Here is a 20,240-nt window from a genome sequence, read left to right on the forward strand (position 1 = left end):
CGCGTCCTCCCGGAAATTATTGACTTTCCCTTCCGGGAAGGCTCTCCGGGGCTGGCGGCGGGTACGGCGGGGCGAGGCGGGGGCGCGGGGCCGGGCCGGGGCTGCTGTCCCGGGGAGGGTCCCCAGGGAGGTGGGAGCCCGGCGCTCCCCGCCCTCGGCAGGGCAGGACAMGGCAGGACAGGGCAGGGCAGGAGGCGCTTTCCTTCCGTGCCGGGGTGTGCAGTGCCCGGCCCCGCTGGGGCAGGAGTGCTGGAGACAGGCCGGTGTCCCTGTGAGGGGACCGCGGGATCGCACAGAGGTGGTACMTGTTTGTGGACTTAGCTCTGTATTAAACACCTTTAAAAATCTCTTTAGCCTAAGCATGGGCTGTTGCGGCTGAATTTATCATCGCGCTGCCTTCACGCCACAGCAGATGCGTCAGTGAAGGGACTCGCTTGGGTTCGTTTGTTTTCCCTAGCTCGTTCTATGAAGAAATACTGGAGGGTGTCTGGGAAATAGGTGTGTAGTTGAACTATAGCAGAAATTCTGCTGATTMAGCTTTTTGTTTGTTTTGAGGATGTGCTCTTGAAGAGATTTCAAAGGAGACTTTTTATAAGCTCTTCTTTAGTTTTTGGAGGAAAAGGGGATGTGTCTGTGACACTGGACAAAATTCTGACAGTTCTTATTTTCATTTGCGYACTTTCCTATATTGTGTTTGTGCTATGACACATATATCATGATAGCATCATATATAGCATATATAATATGTACATATGATCCATGATATGTTTAATAAAATGTATATTAACATAAGATAAAAATACATAAGTGAAATACTACTCCATTTTTTTTTTGCTTTAGGTTGTGTATTTTTGTGTTTTTCTCATTTCCTTTTTGGTAAAATGACATCAGTGCCCTGTTCTGGGCACTGGTGTACACGTGTGGCATGTGTTGGCTTCCCTGGGAATTACTGGGCCATGCAGGATTTAATTTGCATRTGCCATCATCCAGGATCTGCATGTTTGTGACAAGACAGATGTCAGAATCAGTTTAACATCAGAGAAAATATTTGGGTCCCTTCTCAGCCTATGCAAAGCTCTTTTTGTTGCTCTGTTTTTGTTAACTTCTGAAAATAAACCCACCTGTGGTGGTTAAAYCAATGTGAATCCTCAGGAGGAGACAGCGGAAGGAATACTGGCACAGGCCTGTTCTGGGTATTTTGGCCACAGTGCTGGTTTTCTTCTTCAGATGGCATGGTGTTACAATTGCTGATGTTTTCACCAATGTTTCTCACAGAGCTGAGAGCAGGAAGGAGAAATGCTAATGTGAATACTCTTTGTTTCATCAATTTTAATGTGACTTTTAAATGTCATCTGTTTGTCAGTTACCTTTTTTTTCTGCAGGGTTCTAACTGAAGTTAAGGAGATAGGAAGCTCTTGCTTTCCTTCTCAAGTCTCTCTTAGTGAAAATATAGTTAGAGCTGCACCATCTTTGTATTGTTGGGTAGCTTTCTAGGATGCTGAGGGAAGACCAGGACACTCTGAAATATCTTCTTTGACATCAGTGTGATATTGTATACAGTTCTTAGTTTGGATGAAGTTTTTCTGAAATTAAAAGAAGTTTGGTGACATGTCGGTCCATCAGGTAGAGCAGATCACTGAAATTATAGTAAGTACATACTGTAATTATTTCTCATTTTTAATTTTGCTTCTAAGGATGCTCGCTTGTTTTACCTAAATTAAGCGATGGAACCATACACTAAAGAAAAACGATCACCCGTGGGTCTTTGGTGTTCATGTTTGTATGAAAGAATCTAGGATGTTCCAAGAAAAGGCATCAGCCAATTGCTTAAGTATAGTAACATCTACTGAAGATGGTGCTTTCCAAAAAAAAGGCCACAGTGCGCGAGTCCTTAGCCTGGAGGAGGCTGAGAGACTGGCAAAAGATCGGGTTTTGGTGTCTGAGTTCAAACAACTAAAACTGGAAAAAGAGGCACAGAAGAACTGGGATCTGTTTTACAAAAGAAACAGCACCAACTTCTTCAAAGACAGACACTGGACAACCAGAGAGTTTCAAGAGTTAAAGGCGTGTCGTGAGGTGAGATCTATACACTTTTGCTGGAAAAGATGGGGTTGGTGGTTTCCAATCGGTTGTTTCCAAGGCAGTTTATAATACTTAAAGCCATTTTGCAAAAATCTGTTCCATGTTGAGTTTGCAGTCTGCCGTGTAGTTTCTCTTAATATCAAAGGTAACTCCTCAGAATCAGATCCATCAATTCAGTTTCATTTTATAAATGGCCCATAGTGGATGGGGATGYAGTTCATAGCATCCTGGATGCTAAGAATGAAGTTTGGAATATTTGGTTTTTGTGTCCTAAGCAGACAGCTTGTCTCCCTGGGTGCAAGCTGGTGCACTTCAGTACAGTGCTTTGTGGAAAAGCATCCAGAATTGCAGGGTAATTGCCAAACATTGTTAAGAGGAATAGCCAGATGCATCTGTTCCTTATAACYGAATGAAAGACAAGACAAAAATGGCACAAGTCTGTTGATTTCTTAAGGGGTAGATGACTGAAGAAATATTAATATATTCTAAAATTATTTCTAWTTTTGTGGAAATCAAGATGTCTGAGTTGTAGTGTCAGATTATTCAGTGGCTGTCTCCTTTGGTTTTTTGAACAGCACTAATTAAAATTGATTATAGCTTTTAAAATGCTGGTGCCTCTGCTCTTATGATGGGGAAAACAAAAAYGGTGTGTTTTATCTTGTATTGCTTCCTCCCCAGTTTGCAGATCAGAAACTGACCATTCTGGAAGCAGGCTGYGGGGTTGGGAACTGCTTGTTTCCACTCTTAGAAGAAGATCTGAATATTTTTGCATATGCCTGTGATTTCTCTCCTAGAGCTGTTGAGTATGTGAAGGTTGGTGTGATATTTGGAACTTCTTTTAGAGTGTTTTTTAGAAGCTTCTAAAATTATAAATGACTATAACAACAGTTACAGTTTTGGCTTCCTTTTTGTAAGGAGGGTAGAATATGTTTTGCAAAAAAATGGAGGCTGTTGCATTTCAGTGGAGATCCTATGTAAGAAGTCAAATCATTGCTCAAGACTTGGCTTTTTGTGTCAAATTAGACCATTATCGTGTATTTCTTGAATGATTTGGACATTCAAGACAGTGTTTTTTTGGGAGCGCTACTATGTCTCTACTGACTGTGCAGTACCTCACCCTGTCATACATAATTTCCTTTAACAGTGTTTATGTAATTTTTAAAGAGCAGAAGCAGGGGTGAAACAGAAAAGGTATGTTTTCTCATGAGAACAGACTATTGTGTCAGTTGTAGTTTCACTATCGTAGTATGCAGCAAAGAATTTCTGATTGCATTAGCTATCTGTTGGAAGTTAATATTCTTTTGCCACCATATTTTTTGTCTCTCTACTGATAAATTTCACGAGATTTTTGCTTTATTATAGCAACAAATGCTGCTYATTTTCAGTGAAAGCTTGTTCTTTTGATTTCCCTAGAAAAATGCTTTATATAATACTGAAAGATGTAAAGTGTTCCAGTGTGATCTTACCAAAGATGATCTTCTAGACAATATACCAGCAGATTCTGTGGATGTTGCCACACTTATATTTGTGCTTTCTGCCATTCATCCTGACAAAATGCATCTTGTCCTGAGGAACATTTACAAGGTAAAAATAGCTGATTTTGCAGCCTTTAAAGCACTTTCTTTTTAGTATGAAAGTACATTTTTTTCTGAGAAAATAGCTCTCTTGCAATGGTGATTTTTCATATTATATTCCATGAATGTATTTAGTTATTTCACCAAGTATGCAGGACTAAAATATGTTGAGATTGTTTGGATTGAGGCCTAATTCATGCCATCAGCATAACAAAAAGGTTTATGAAATTTGGCCCTCATGTAGGGGGCCTACAGGAAAGATGGAGAGTGATTTTTTTCAAGAACATGTAGTGACAAGGAAAAGGGGAATGGATTCAAACTGAAAGAGAGTGGGTTTAGATTAGATAGTAGGAAGAAATTCTTTAGTGAGGCATTGGAACAGGTTGCCCAGAGAAGTTGTGAGTGCCCTACTACTGGAAGTGTTCAAGGCCAGGATGTGGCTTTAAGCCTAGTGGAAGGTGTCCCTGCCTATGGCAGAGKKTTTGGAAYGAGGTGATCTTTCAGGTCCMTTCCATCCCAGGACACTCTATGTGATTTTAAAGCTGTGACTTGGGTTATATGCTATGAATAAAGTTTATACGTTGCAGAGATGTCTGTGTTCTTGAGATGTGAAAGATAGCCAAAATTAACTTCCAGAGATACAGTGGCTGGCAGTTAGGATGTTGCTGCTATTAAACACACTTGACCTGTGGTGATTTAGAGTATTCAAAAGTCAACATTAATCCAGGGAGTCTCATCTCCCTAAACCATCTTTGTTAGTTGGTAGACTAGGATAGGCCCATCCAAAGTGTGGTTTAAACAATCTGAATTGTGATTGTTCTGAATTTTCCTGARATGTCAAATATTGACTGCAAAGGGAAACAGTCAACTAAGGCATATAAGTGTATTTGGACTCTTGTATTTTTTAATATTGTTTKATTTATTATCAGTAGTTTGAAAAGGGAATATTAGGGAGTTCTTTGTGTATGTCCAGCTGTTTTCCAAAATCAGGATTCATTCTTAGCTAAGACTTATGAAAGGAYTAATTATTGTTTTCTCTGTGGAGATGCTTGATCATTCAAGTCACTTGTAGATTTCTGCACAAATTGGCAAGCACTCYTTTTCTCCTCTAACAAATACAGCTGGTATTTGATGTCATAGAAAAGTTACATGTATGAGATATCTAAAATCAGCATGTTCAATGACCATGTATTTATAAATTTTAAACTCYTTATGTCTTGCTTTCTTTACCAAAAAGCAATTAAAACAAAATCTATGATGCATTTTCTTAAGATGGTTTCTTATTTATTTCTCAACATTTTGCTTTCTCCTGTGAAAAAATAAATGGCAAAAAAGAAAAGATAATTCTAAATTTTATTGTTAATATTAAGCAAAATCAGGTGCTAAATAATATACTGCCCAACAGAAAAAATGCCCTGATGGGACTTTTTGTTAAATTCTACATTTTCTTCCTTCTTCTGTATTTGAAGAGTTTTGCTTATTTAGCTGATCAKCACCTGAACAGGTATTCTAAAACTATTTGTAGTCTTTTGTTCATGGGGAAACATTTTCAAGAGTCAATCCAGTTTTTACAAAACTTTTTTGCTGCATAGMAATTAATTGTATCTGTATCTCTGTCTATGTCTACATCTATATTTATATGTGTATAGATGTAGATACCTATCTCATTGCTGTGTTGAGTGTGTTAGTCTACCTTGTCTTAGTTGTATGTGTATGTCTGTATGTGTACACAGTTAAATATATCAGTATATGACTAAATCTGTTCAGTGTATTAAAGGGTGTGTGTATTGTGTGACAGGTGTTGAAACCAGGCAAGTGTGTCCTGTTCCGAGACTATGGGCTGTATGATCACGCAATGCTCAGGTTTAAAGCTGGCAGCAAACTTGGGGAAAACTTTTATGTTAGACAAGATGGGACAAGATCATATTTTTTTACTGAAGGTAAGACATACAGTAGAGTGCTTTCTTTTCTGTAATCTTCTGTTTAAACTTGCTCAAGAGTACTGCCAACATGCCCAAGGAAGTTTTGTTWTATGCGGATGAACTGTTAAATGTGGTTTGTTTCGTTCACCATCCTTTTTGGGAAGAAGAAATTATTTAGACTTGGCAGAACTTTGTGGATCACTTTTTGTTTACAAGCTTGTTGTATGTTCTATAATGTTCCAAATGCAGCAGTTTCTGGATTTGCTGAATTTCATTCAGTTTTGTTACTTAAGGGGAAAAGGCCAATGTTCAGTTAGAGAAATTGGTCATCTTCGTGAAGCAACTAAGCAATTCTTTCGGCATCATTCTTTGTGCAAGCTATTTCTGGTGTGCAGGATGAGGTCTATTGACTTCTAAAGGCAGAACTATGACTGCAGCACTGAGAAGGTTGTGCACMAGTCCTGCTGGAATAGCACTGACTAGCTGTGGTCACTGGGGTTTGTTTTTTAGTAAAGATGATACAAAAAATATTTCCATGTGCTACAGCATTTAGTTTTTATTCAGTGCTCATAATGGTTTAGGATGGAAGRTAATCATTGCAGTTTATTGGTGGAGAATTTGAAGCACAGAGACATGAAGGAATTTGCTTGGACCCTCACAATGAATTGGGATTATAGCTTGGCTATAGCTTCTAACTCCCAATTTCTCATGCTAAACTCATTACTCCCCCCTATCACTTGTAGAGCATTGTGCAATAAGAGCTGTGAATTTATTTCTGTGGGGCTTTTTGTTCTTAGTCTAAAGCAAAATACAGYCACTGGAGAGACCAATTTGGAGCCAAATAAATGTTATTCATATTTCATGCCATAACATATTACCTAATTGCTTTTGATATATAAAAACCATTAATCTTGTCTGAGCTCCCCCTATTCTTCATAGGACAATGATGAAATCTAAGATAATGCAGGCTGTGCTACAGCTGCATTGGAGCATTTCTAGAGCTGTTATTTATTGGGTGATTTTTAGTTCTGTTTAAACAATTAGCTCTTACACAGAGAATGGATGCTAGAAGGAAAAAAATGAGAGACTGACCTAGCTGTGGAATTTTAAATCCCATTTTTATTGTGTTTTAGAATATTTTCTGAATGAGTAGTTCCTTGCTAGTGTGCGTGTTTCCCTTGGCAGAAGAATTGAGGTAGGGAAGAGGAAGGAAGGAGAAAAGAGAGAATTTGTTTTATTTTGCTCATGTCAGCAATTGTTTTTCCTTGGGCTGGTCTGTGACTGTCTCATGGATCACCTCTACTCCCATTTTTATTCRTTATGATCTCATTCATTTCACAGATTTTCCTATAAATTGCTTAATGCTTGAGAATTCTTTTGTTACTGGAGACATGACTCCTATAATTTCCACAGAGGTTGCAATCCTTGCTATTTTTAATTTCTTTAGCAATACATTGGTACACCAAGTAATTGCTGCATGGGTTGATTTGAATGATATTTATTTATAATATGCCTGGCCTCAGATAAGARCATGGCGCTTCTTCCATGGGAAAATAAAATTTCTTCTCCTGTTTGAAATAATATTAAATTTGTGGAGGAATGTGTGATTGTAATTTTGTATTATGAAAAATGTACAACTTCCCTACAATGACATTTCAATAGGTCCACAATTAAGTGCTGTTTATTTATATTTCATTGATGTGGGTCCCCCATTTTACATGAACATACAATGTTTACAACCATGGTGGGCTTGGATTGATATAAGCCTGCACTGCCACCRAAGTGGGTGGTCTCATCTTCCTCAATAAACCATCTCATGTGGTGCTTCCTGAACCCACATGATCAGTGTTTCATCGAGCTAATCCCCTTGAGCAGTGAAAAATGGAATCTTTGTTTCCTATCAAGTAACACAAGTTTAGAATAACTTAAATTTACTGTGAAATTACTGCCTGAGTAATTGAGGTGCAGCAATTGAGGTGCAGGAAAGGAAAAATTATGGTTTTTAATTAATATTACAAGTCAATAGCATGAACAGATCTTCCTGCTGCATAGGTCACTTTTGCCTTTCTTAAGGGAGATAGGCTTTGAGTGAAATTTTTTTGTTTGTGGAAAATACATTCAGTTCAGCTTAGTGAAGTCTTGGTACTGCCATATCCCCTTTGCYATTTTGTCACTTTTTCTGTTGAGCAATTGCATGTAACAGAGGGTATTATTCTTCTGTGAGCAGAGGTGCACCTTCACAKCTGGGTTACCTTTAAAATAYTTGTGGTAAGYGATGTATTCAGCTAGTGAAGGTCARCTGCACAAAGTGAAAATGCACTGGTGTCAGTCACAATGAGAATGACAAGGCTTAATAAAAATAAGAGATGTGGCAATTTTTGGAAACTCAGCTGAGTAACTAGCTTAAACCCCAGTTTTACAAGCTATTTTGCTTAGGTTGATGCTTCTAAAGGAGATCTTTATTGATTTTTGTTCAGCAGTCTGCCCACATAGAACAGCTTGAAATCTGAAGGCCTGTGTGATTTTCATGCTGCTACACATAAGAACATATGCTTATATAAATGCTGTCTGGTATTTTAAAAATAGCTTGAACATAATATTTCATATTTTTTTTTAATTCTCTTCCAGAGTTCTTATCTCAGCTTTTCAAGGCTGAAGGATATGAGCAAGTGGTCAATGAATATGTGCAGCGAGAAACTGTGAATAGGAAAGAAGACTTGCGTGTTCCAAGAGTTTTTCTTCAAAGTAAATTTCAAAAGCCTTTCAGTAAGACTTAAGTTCTTGCTGTTTAGCAAGAGTATTGCTTGTTTGAAATGGAAGCTAACACATAAGCTGTGTGCTTATCTTTCTGGTGAAACAAAAATGACTSCATCCAGTACGTCTTGTTGGTTTTCATCCTAGGATACAAAATATGAATACTATTTCTAATTCAATTTTAGGATGGTTTAGTGATGCAGGCAACTGTTGTTGAGCATCTGTTTCCCTGCTTCTMAAATAAAACCTGTGCAACATTGTTGGAGGATCAGGTAAAGTACATAAATACGGGTAATTGTAAGCACTAGTTTTCATTCGATATTATCATGACTTCTATTTCCATTTTTATTAAAAACTGTTTTAAAATAAATATCCTGTCTTTCCTGTCACTTACGATTTTTGAGGCTTGTTAAAGTTASAATTTTCATTTATTTTCAGTACTTGTAGGCCTTCTGAGTGTAATTTCTCAGATTCAGCAATGAAACAGACTCAGTGAGCAGTAAAACATAAGCTGCTTTTAATATTTTAATAACGGTATCTTTTTAATATGTTTAACATTCAGCTGTATAAACAAATGTTTGTATTGTAAATAAGATCCTAATTTATCTGATTTCTTGCTTGAAGAAGCATATTAGTGGATCAGGTTGTCTTTATCCCTAATTAATTGGAGGTATTCTTCATTTGATGTGCAGAAATATTTGAAGTATTGCAAGTCACTTTCCTATTTGGAACTAAAATCAGCAAGTCAGGAGTACTTTCTTTGATATGAAGTGTAGTCAGCTGCTTCTTTCCTGAGCAGAGGTCTTAATTCTTTTCTTTCACTCTCGGGAAAGTTGTGTTGGTCTTGCTCTTCCTACCACTAAAAGTAACTGTGCTGTTGCTGTGGCTTGTAGGCTGCCACAGACTTAACTGCTTGAGGGAACTAAATCCTTTCCTTACAGCAGTTTGTACTGCAGGACCTTTTTTGTGTTCCTGGATGATGTAATTTCAAAATCAGGCCTGGATCTTTAACCTGCATTTTGAACAGCTGCTCTGCAGCAGAGGAAGCCCAGAAGTATCCGGTGACTTGGGCAATGGCCTCATCTTGTATAATATACACAAATTGCAACAAGGGAAGTTCCAGTGAAATACTAACGGGAGGTCAAATACTTGGGCAGGGTCCTTCATTCTTGGGAATATTTGTAGTAAGACCAGCCAAGGCCTTGAGCATCCTGTGACTTAGAGGGTGGCCCTGTTCTGAGTAGMTATTTCGTCTCTGGCTGTATATATGAGAATATGATTGATTGATTCAGGCTCTTGTTCCACTGGACTTACGTGTTGCCAGTCATACACATCTGATGTGGACCAGAGGTGACTTCTTGCCTCTGTTTATGACAAAGTAAACGTAAGACGTAATAATGACTTTCTTTTCCCAAGCTCTTAACATTGGGTGTACATGCATGGAAAGAAAAAAGTAATAATTTTCCAGTGTAAAGCTTCCTGTTACGAAGTTAACCTGTCAAAATTTTTAAAAAAAGGGGGGCTGCCAAAGGTCTTATTCAGGTTAGAAATAAATTTGCAACAGATCATTGCTTCGTGTTAGGACACTATAGGTTTTTTTTGTCTGATACCATGAGCCCCACGGCTGAATTTATTGTGTCACAAATCTTTGGCCTTAGAGGAAAAAGTGCTTAAATCACACAATTCTCTTAATGACTTTGAGAAGGGTTATTATATGTCATCTCCTTTATTTTATGGAGAGTATTATCCCAAAGATTTATGCATTGCTGACCCCTGCTGTGCAACCCATTAGCTCTTTCTGCCATGCTAGTAATAAATATCTAGTAACGTTTATAGTAAATTAAAAMCTATGCTAAAAAGAGATATAACAATGACAGTACTATTCTAATCTGAGGTATCATTATTTGGTGTCTTTCATCAGCACGTTCATCTTTAGCACTGCAGTTTTGCAATGACTACATGCAGTCTAAGCTCGTTGATTTTTAAGTGAGTTTGAAGTCTGTAACACCAAGTGCCTTCCAGGACTGGAGGCTTTGTCTTTTTGGAGTATACAGCACATAAACGAGATTGAAGGAATGCCTTGCGTGGCGCCTCATGGTGGTGCTGTACGCTTGTTACAACTGGCAAGGGCAAGTGCATTGAACTCTTCATCCCCAAAAGGAAATGAGATGCGGGCAAAAATCAAAAATATTAATCAGAATACTTGAGTCAGCCCAACTGACTTAGCTGCAGACAGCCCCTGCATTCATTTTTACACTGAACTAGCTGTCGCCAGAAAAACAATAGATATTTTTGTGGATGGCTGTAGCTTTGGTGTTTCCATGTATTTCTGTGTACACTTTTTTGTGTAGTGTCATGTTAAATGGAGAGCAGTATTTTAAACTTTTTTATTATATCTCATTCAGTCTCATTTCCAGTCAGACCTGGAAAATAAAGTAGCCTGCAATAATGCCCCTGCCAGAAAGATCTCCTCCTATAGTTCTCATAAAGCAGATGTTATTTTGAGATGAATGGTCAGAAAGGTTGATTTCGTTTCTATGACTCTGCTTCTGTGAACTTTAAATCATGGCATTTTTTTTGTAACTGTGGTAAAGTTTGAGGAAGTTGAGTCAGCTTTAAGAAATCCTTGCCTCATCATGTGAGACACAGTAACTGGTGGGGTGCATGTGGTTGCTGTAGTGCTGAGTAAAGTGGATCTACTCTCCCCCCAGCTCTTCRGCCTTTCCAAGCTCAAGTAAACTCGCCAGCAGCACATACCAAGGATACCTGTACTTGGAGGTATCCTTTCTTGGAAGAACTGCAGTGATAGGACAAGGAGTTRTGGGTTCAGATTGAAAGAGGGGAAGTTTAGGTTAGATACATGGAAGAAATTCTTTACTGTAAGGTGGTGAGGCACTGGAAGAGGTTGCCCAGAGAAGCTGCGGAYGCCTCATCCCTGGCGGTGTTCAAGGCCACACTGGATGGGGCTCTGAGCAACCYAGTTTAGTGGAAGTTGTCCCTGCCTATGGCAGCAGGGTTGGAATTAGAAGACCTTTAAGGTCCTTTCCAACCCAAACCATTCTGTGTAGGGCTGTTCTTAGGGAGATGTAGTRATCAGGGATAACAGTGTTAAAGTGACTTGAAAAGAGCGAACCTGCACTGAATCACTGCATAAACAAKCTACTGTGTGATTGTAATAAATGTCCTCATTGTTCTTCCCTTTGTTATCTGCAGTCACTGGAGGCTGCTGGGATGACTCAATTGTCCAYAGAAGACCTGCTCTTTGTTTCCCTTAAGCTGAGCTAGCTGCTCTATTTGGCAAGCATAAGTAGTAAGTTCCTTTATGCCAACACCCTGCTCTGAGCAATATTTAAGATAGAAGTAAATAATTGTTGAAGTAATAGGACTAAGAAAACCCTTTTTTTATGATTTGGTGTATGCTTACACCCTCTGATGTTTAATAAARTTGGAATTTGAATTAAGGCTCTTCCTGAAGTCGGGGAATGCTAAATGCCACTTTTCAGTGAGAGATTCTCTGATTTCTCCTACTGGAATTGGATAGCATATATTAAGAAATGGTATTAAYGAGCAGTGCTCCAGTGAGGACATGGGTACGGTCTGTCGTCTATTTTCATCCAACTTATGGAAGTAKGAAGTCTTTAAGTCATCTGACATTATGTGTCCTTTCTGTCAAAGAGCATTTCTGTCAAATTTGGTTGATTTATATACRATGTTTTTGGCAACAGGCTAAGATTAGACAGAAATCCACATAGGTATTGCATCTATATATGGAYGGATAAACTTTTTTTGCTTAGAAATATGTACTACTGAGAAAAAAAAATTTGAATTTCAAAGTGATAGTATCACAGTGGGCTTTATATGGTTCAATTGATAGCTAAAAAGCTAATTCAGGTGCATCTTTCAGGTACCTGAAGGTTCCTTGGGTTCCAAAGGCAAGAATTATTGTAATACTGGAGCCATGGTTGATTATGCATCACTTCTATGAAACCAAATGCTGTAAAAGTGGGACCTGAAGCTCCAGCAGCTGTAAGCATCAGCAGTCAACTGTAAAACATACAACCTTGGTCTTGTAGGAAAAAATTGATACATGAAATCTGAAAGATCATTTGTACGCTCACCTGATATAATTTTTTTGCTTTATTTGTTATACAGTTTATACATCTGAATATACTGGGAAATACAAATTACCAATGAGGAAGTGTTTTATTGGAAGAGTTATCTGAAAGACATATATATTTATATATGTATATTTGGAGAGGATATCAGTGTTGAGCATCAGTGTGTGAAGGAAAAATGGTGAGACTATGTTTAAGTTTCTAGGGAAAAAAAATCCCGAGTGTCACAGACCAGGGATGACACATAATTAAGTAAGCTGTTCATCTAAAAAGTGAAATTTTAGAAATGAAAGCCTGCAGGTTCCAAAATTAGGCTGATGTTCCAGGGAGACAGGAAGATGGCATCTGATTGTGTGTGATATTAGTAATATACGCAAGACTCTGTGGGAAGCAGAACTTTATACTGGAAAGATATTGCTGAGATATAATTAGTAAAAATAGGTAAGTATTTTTTTAGGAGTTTTACCTCCCTGTGATGAATTTTTCACTGGTTGTGATTGTTATTAGGAAAGATTGTGAGCCATTTCAAACATTTGGGAGCAAACATTTGCTAGTTATACATACTGCAAAAACATCTGGCCCTTGGGTGCAGTAGGCTCAGGATATGAGTATGTTTGTGCTCTGTGTTTGTAATGTGAGTTCATTTATTGGAACAGAGGCAGATGGTGAGTGTGCTCTGTGGGGAGGCGCACAGAGGCATTGCTTGCAAAGATAGAAGCTATTAGCCAGGTACCATGTTCCATTAGAGAACCTTTTTCATTCCCACTTCCCAGGCTTCATTGTGTTTGCAGCAGGGTGCTGTGAAATCAGGGAAGACAAGGGCACAAGAAAAAGACTACATGATTTTTCCAAATGAATAGTGATTTTGTGTGTTTCTGCTTAAATTATTCTGTTTGGGAACATTTACCCTCTCTCCCAGCAAATTTTAAGTCTCATCCTTAGAAAATTTGATTGCGTTTGAAGGCCTTTGCCAAAGACACAGGTTGAACTTTTATGCTTATAAAATACATTAAATGAAATATTTAGAAAGGCAGCTGTGTGACTGAAAGTGTAAATCCAGCTCTGTTTTCCTCCTTTGACTTGTAAGAAGTCTTATATTTCACTGTCACTTCTGTGACAGAGTTCCTACTTTGGGGTGCTCTGCTATCTTCAATTAGATGTCATCAATTGACTCCTGCTCTGATTTCAGTTCCTGTAGCATCCAGTAAACTTAGAACAGGAATAACTGAGTGTGGTAGCAGGGAAAAGTCAGAAAGTAGTAAAGTTGTAGGTGGACAAGCCTGCCTACTGTCTAGGCTCCACTCAGTAGTTTTCCACAGCCCATTTCTCTGGACCCATGGATTTCTGTGGTAAACTTGGTATGCCAGAGAAGCTGCTGTTTGATGGAGTAATGCTATCTTCACATAAATGAGATTGTTGTGCATCTGAAATTCAGGGATATTTATGCACTTTTTTTTGTTGTCCTTTTTCCCAATTTTGGTTTCAAGCTTTTGTGSGAAATAGGACATTAAATTGGAATTTTTAACATCTAATAAAAGCCTTTTTCATTAAAATGTAATAGACTTGTTGCTATTTTGCTAAAACCAGTGTATTCAAAAGATGGAAGAAGATGAGGGGAGAGGAAAGGACAAAACTAACAAAGAAAGGACAACTGTGTTGTCAGCACAAAACTAAGAAATGTTCTATTCTATTTGTTTTATTTGCAACCCAAATTTCATAGAAACATGAAAATACTTCGAACAAGCCTCAAAACCATTGCCACCATTTTCTTCTGAGCTACCTTTAGAAAGATAGTTCTGAAAGCCTGTGCAACTTCATAAACTTGCTGTGACCGTCTGGGTGAAGTCTCTAATCACAGATTTCATATTCAGCTTTTGAAGGTGCTTGGTTGTGTCCTTTAGGACCTGGCCTCAGGGGACATCTCATTTGTGACCTCTTGTATGGATAAATCTGAGTCATTTACTGAAAGAGGAATATGCAAATTTTCTGGACTTTCCGCCTAACACAGCAGCGTGCCCTCTTTGCTCCATACAATGTATGCCATTAAAGGCTTTTGTTAACTTTGGATAAGCTTCCAGTTACAGTTTCAGGTTTTTGCTTTAATTTTAAAAGTAGCGAGTAAATTGAGGATGAGCAACTATCTGTATATTCTTGACTTGTGCTCAGCTGGGAAACAATGGCCGAGAAAAACCCTGTTAAAACAGGAGTAAAACTCAGAAGAGACAAGAACCTACCTCAAAGTAAACTGGAGCAATCCAGTTAATACAGAGTCAGAATGTATTTTAGAAATACTGAAAAATCTTCCTCTTACAGACGAATCTTCTTCTATACAAAATCATAACCTGCCCTTAGGCTTAAGGATTCCTTTCCAAGCTGCTTTCCAAGTTGCAAACCCCATAAACCTTAAAGGAAAAGAAAATACCACAAGCAGACCCTGCAGCGTTAATCACATGTTATCTCCTAAAGTAGGGCAGTGGTGTTCTTAAAAGCCCACTGAAGAGGGGATAGGCTTATCAACAGAGAGCTTTTACCTTGATTCCATAATGCATGGTTTACACTTCATTTTTACAGATTTCTTTATGGGACACCTTTGCCTGATTCAGTCACCAACAGTGGATCAGTAGATCAGTGAGACAGAATGTGCCGTTAGAACAAATCTTAAGATGTATTAGTACTTCTGAAAAAAAAAAAAAAAAAAGAAGGCATCCTGTGAATGACTGATGAAGGGGTGAGACTGTTTTGTCGATGCTAGCAGCAACATAGTTTGTTCATGTGCCAGCCAGCCTATTCTTTGGCAGAAAAGTCAGTGTCAGGCAGCCTTTTGTAGTACCATAATAAAAATCCAAAAATGAATATCCTTTTTTAAAGAAAAAAGCATTTTTCAAGAAATGAGGAGCTTGAATGTGCCTGGCATGCTCAAACAGCATGCAGCTAAAACTGTTGCTGCAACAGTGGCATTATTCATATTTAAATACCAAACGAACCTGAAGATGTGCCGTGGTAGACATTGCTCCAGGGACACTCAAATGGTTTTGCAGCATAGGTAGCAGTAGTGTAACTCTGTTATAGTGATGATAAGGTTTTCGTTTCTTGTAGCCTTGTAGAGAGTTGTRAATATGTTACTGCTGATTACATTCGTAAATATAAGTGTGAGGCATAAATACAAGAAAAGTATGACAAATTTTCTTTTGTGGCTTGGTTTGACATTTCCTGGAGCCTTTCATGTTATTATATATCCTTACTTTAGCTAAATTCTTATTGCTTTTGATTTTATGGTGCATGAATTGAATATTCCAGGATGTGGAAAGAAATGTAAATTGCTGAAATTTTAGATTGTACAGTCCTACAGGAGAGTCTCAGAAACCAGGGTGAATGGAGCCCAAATACCAAGTTTAACGTATCATCTTCCAACGAGGATTCTTTTGAACAAACCCCTTTAAAAATGTTCACTACATGTTTGTTGTGCTGATGGGATGGGATGTGTTTGAATGGGACAGCATTTTTCTAGGTGCTAAGGACACAGAGCAAGAGAATCCCTGTCCTAAAAATTATAATCCTTCAGTTACGCAAGATAGCTAAGAAGAGGAAGARAGGACTATCCCCCTTGTGGTAAGACACAGAGATTGATATTTTCCCCACTTCARATTAACGTGAAAATGGGACTGAAGAAATTATTTCCTATCTTGGTTCAGTATCTAACGAACAAGCCATCTTGTTGCAGAACAGATCCTTTATTAATGAGTGATACTAGCTCTGATGAAGGAAAACATGGTTCCTGAATGACTTGTCACAGCAATTGGAATGACAATGAATTGGAAGAGTAGCATTCCTAGTCCTGCTTTTGGTTTCCTGGGTGACTTCMAGCCTTTATTCCCACTTTCTGCCCCACAGGGAAAAGGGAAGGATCTTGGAGTGAAAAAATAGTCATAAAATTATTTAGGTTGAAAAAAGCCTTAAGGTCATTGAGTCCAAATGTTAACCCAKCACTGCCAAGTCCATCACTAAACTGTGCCATTAAGTGCCATATCTACAAGTCTCTTAAATACTGCTGGGCATTGTGCTCCACTGCTTTACTGAGAGACAGCACTTTTAGTGAAGACAGCACTTTTGGTGAAGACATTTTTTCCCCGTATCTAATCTAAATGTCCCCTGTTGCAACTTGAGGCCAATTCCCTACTTGTCACTTTTTACTTGAGAGAAGAGACTGATCCCMACCTGGCTACACCCTCCTYTCAGGCAGTTGTAGAGAGTGGTGAGGTCTCCTCTGAACCTCCTTTTCTCCAGGCTAAACACCCCCAGCTCCTCCAGCTGCTCCTCATAAAACTGGTGCTCCAGACTCTCCACCAGCTTTGTTGCCCTTCTTTGCACATGCTCCAGCACCTCAGTGTCTTTCAAAGCTGGACACAGATCGTGTGATGTGGCCTCATCRATGCTGAGTACAGGGGCATGATCATTTATTTGCCTTGTCCTGCTGKCCACACAGGTGTGGTAGGTCACTGMCAATTTGCCCATGGATTATGAGATCTTCATTCTGCTTCCTGTCCCAGTTTTCCACTTCAGTRGGAACCTGGAGACCAACTCGTCTTAATGTTAAAGGCTGAAGCAAAGGCAGCATTGAGTACCTCAGCCTTATCCTTTGGCACTATGTTTCCTCCTGCATTCAGTAAAGAATGGAGATTCTCTTTAGCTCTCCTTGCTAATGTATTTATAGGAACATTTTGATAGTCTTTTACAGTAGTATCCAGATGAAATTCTCCTTCTAATTTTCTCCCTCTATAACCTCAAGACATCCTTGTAGTCCACCTGAGAGGCTTGCCCCTTCTTCCAGACCTCATAAACCCTCCATTTTTTTCCCCTTGAGATCCTRCCATAACTCTCTGTTCAGCCAGGCTGCTCTTCTTCCCCATCAGCTTGTCTTTAGGCACATGGGGACAGCCTGCTCCTGCAACTTTAGTATTTCATTCTTGAAGCATGTCCAGCYTTCCTGGACTCCTTGSCCCTTCAGGACTGCTTCCCAAGGAACTCTATCAACATTTCCTAAACAGGCCGAAGTCTGCCCTTTGGAAATCCAAGTTAATCATTCTGCTGATCCACATCCTGACTTCTCTGAGAATGAAAATCTATCATTTTGAGTCATCACTGTCCCCAAGACAGCCTCCAACCATCGTATCACCCACCACTCCTCTGTTCACAAACAACAGGTCCAGTGTCTTCCCTAGCTGGCTCCCTCACCAGCTATGACAGGAAGTTGTCTTCCACATTCTCCATGAACCTCTTAGACTGCTTCCTATCTGCTGTGTTGTATTTCCAGCAGACACCTGGTAATTTGAAGTTCCCCACAAGAAATGGTTCGTAAGAAACCAGGAGCTACATTTGGTGCGAGTTCTTATTTTCCTGCTGCTATAAATATCAAGGTTTCAAAGTCTAGGAGATGAAGAATTGACCACAATTCAACCTTGAAAAGGAAAGGATTGGGTAAAAGGACAAAACTGAAAATACTTTCCCAAATTAGAAACAGGCATGATAAAAGGCTCCTTCTGTCAAAGCTAAGGGGAAAATGTCATTTGATTTTCTTGAGAGATGGCTGCCCCTCGTAAGATGGCAACGGGGATTGGACTTTGGGATGGGAGATCTARTGCATTCCTCTCCTTGCTCACCCTGGATGTTGGGAAAAGAGGAACCACTGATAGAGCCAAACCTGGTCAAAAAACTGATGAAGTAGGTGCTCAAAATCCATGAGATGGAGTGGAGGAGTAGGAGAGATGGGCAAGGAGGAGAAAAGTATATAACAAGTGCCTTAAGAGGTATAAAATAATTTTAGTTTGATTGGAAGACTTTCAGTTACAATTGCATGGTGCCATGAGCACAGGTAATAAAAATTGTTAGTATCCTATGAGAAACGTCAGTGCTGCTCTTTGCCTGATCTCTCCTGTCTTTTCTATCTATTCCTGGTCAGAACACTGCAAATCCCACTCTTCTCAAGTCCATAGGAAGGATGAAGAGTTGATTATYCCTGTGTTTGTGTTGTTTGAAATGCAGTGAAAAAGGAGTAGCTTCTATTACCATAAGCTGTACTGTAGAATATTTATAACCTTTCTAGGCTGTCTCTACTTTGTCTGGCCTGGTTGGAGGCTTGGTCTCATGTTTTATCCCTAAATATGGAGATCTTACCATGAAGTTACTTACTCATGCAAAAGTTGGATTTTATTTTTTTTACTCGACTTTGCTGCATAAGTACAGTTTGGTAAAAAGGGTGATGGAAGGATGTTTGGGATTTTGTTCACAAGGTGGCACTAGCCACTAACCAGTGCTACCTTCCTTTTAGTCCCAGCCGTGAATTGTCTCAATCTTTAACAGGGTGGTAGGAAGAGCTGATAATGATTAACTACAGACCAGACAACTAGGAGTGTTTTCTTATTTGCAGTCAAGTCGTCTTTTTTGTCTACTTAAATAGCACTTGGATATCAAAGAAAGAAAAAACCCTTTTTAAAAAAGAAAATACAGTTGCATGTCAGAGATAGTTGTTTAGAGGGAATGTTCTTAGCACAATGTGAGGGAGAGTAAGGTGAAATACTATTAGTGTTAATGGCAGCTAGGATTCTAATTGCCTCTACCCAATGCAATAATTCMCTGCATTGACAACTTAATGTTTGTTTCTGTTTCATTTGTGTCCCACTAAATTGATACCTTTGAAATTGCATTGCCTTATACTAATTTCAAAATGCAGTGCCTTAATACAGTAATTATTTAATTCCACAAAAATATTAGACAAATTTYTGGTTGCATTAACTGCTCTCATTTTCTTCCCAATCCTTTTGCTTTATAGMTGAGCTGCTCTCAGGCTGAGCAGCCATTCAAGCAGAGATGCACAAGATGCACATGACCAGAGAGGCAGTATCTCTCTCATTAATTACTGTGTGAAGTCAACTGTAGTTTAGTTTGCCATTTTACAATGTCTCCTCGTTTAGTAATCCCCATTTTGTCTCTGGCAAGCCCTTCTCATTTCAAGGGAAAGAGGAAGAATAGGATAAAATTACATTTACATATTGCAGGCTTTATATCTCACTTTAAATATGGTGGGTTCAGTATAATCCATTACTGCTAATAAGCTATGTGTAAAATTGCCTCGACTGCATTTTATGCAACAGTAATTCTTTTGGATATTAAATATTTGAATTAGTGTAAATGCTGATTAGCTGCCAGTGCAGAGACTGGGTTGTAAGAACATAGCTTCTCCTCTTGCCTTTCTTACACCTTCTCTTCTCTTTATTTAGAACTGGCTCATCCTTTTTTACACAAGTGAGTGGGCTTTGCCAACCCCAAAATAAGTGAATTCATGGAAAGGCTTCTATGAATGAAACCTATCACCAAAAAGTGCAGAGGCTGTATCCAGATGGTTCCTTCCCAGCAACTGGATGACAGTCAGCAACAGAACAGACTGAGAGCTGCGTTTTCCTGCTTCCCAAGACAGTGGTGAGTGGGACTAGCAGGTGTGTTCAGCCCAGGAAGTGTTGCAAAGGATCTGCTTCCCACAGTCAGCCTCTTCCGGCACAGTTCTTTCCTGGCCTCTCTCCAAGCACCATGACGATCCACTAATGTGTCTGGTGGGCTTTCTTGCTCAGAGCCATGTTACTCGTTATCCAGGGCCTGAGCTTACAAAATGCTGAGTTKTGCCATCGATTTCTGTTGAGGCACCACAGCATCCCACAGATTTGGGCCTTGAGGCATTTCTARAACAGGTTATTTTGATGGGGAACTATAGCAGGGGTTAACAAGTGAGTATTAATACTGCA

General features: G+C 39.0%; 1 protein-coding gene across 3 annotated transcripts; it reads left to right on the forward strand.

Moving 5' to 3' along the window:
• Nucleotides 1-8,992, forward strand: METTL6 (methyltransferase 6, tRNA N3-cytidine). 3 transcript variants are annotated; one of them, XM_057372710.1, is made up of 6 exons: nucleotides 1-61; nucleotides 1,695-2,076; nucleotides 2,761-2,895; nucleotides 3,496-3,666; nucleotides 5,455-5,596; nucleotides 8,207-8,992. In XM_057372710.1, the coding sequence occupies exons 2-6, from the start codon at nucleotides 1,783-1,785 to the stop codon at nucleotides 8,353-8,355; spliced, it is 891 nt and encodes a 296-aa protein (XP_057228693.1). In that variant the 5' UTR covers nucleotides 1-61; nucleotides 1,695-1,782; the 3' UTR covers nucleotides 8,356-8,992. The 3 variants fall into 3 exon arrangements, with proteins under 3 accessions (XP_057228693.1, XP_057228692.1, XP_057228691.1); XM_057372709.1 differs by having other exon boundaries at nucleotides 9-61; nucleotides 355-2,076; XM_057372708.1 differs by lacking the exon at nucleotides 1-61 and adding an exon at nucleotides 75-498.
• The last annotated feature ends 11,248 nt before the right edge of the window (nucleotides 8,993-20,240 follow it).

Source organism: Malurus melanocephalus, unplaced genomic scaffold (assembly GCF_030028575.1).
Source record: "Malurus melanocephalus ecotype Western Australia unplaced genomic scaffold, MMel_1.1 scaffold_177, whole genome shotgun sequence".
Lineage (NCBI taxonomy): Eukaryota > Metazoa > Chordata > Aves > Passeriformes > Maluridae > Malurus > Malurus melanocephalus.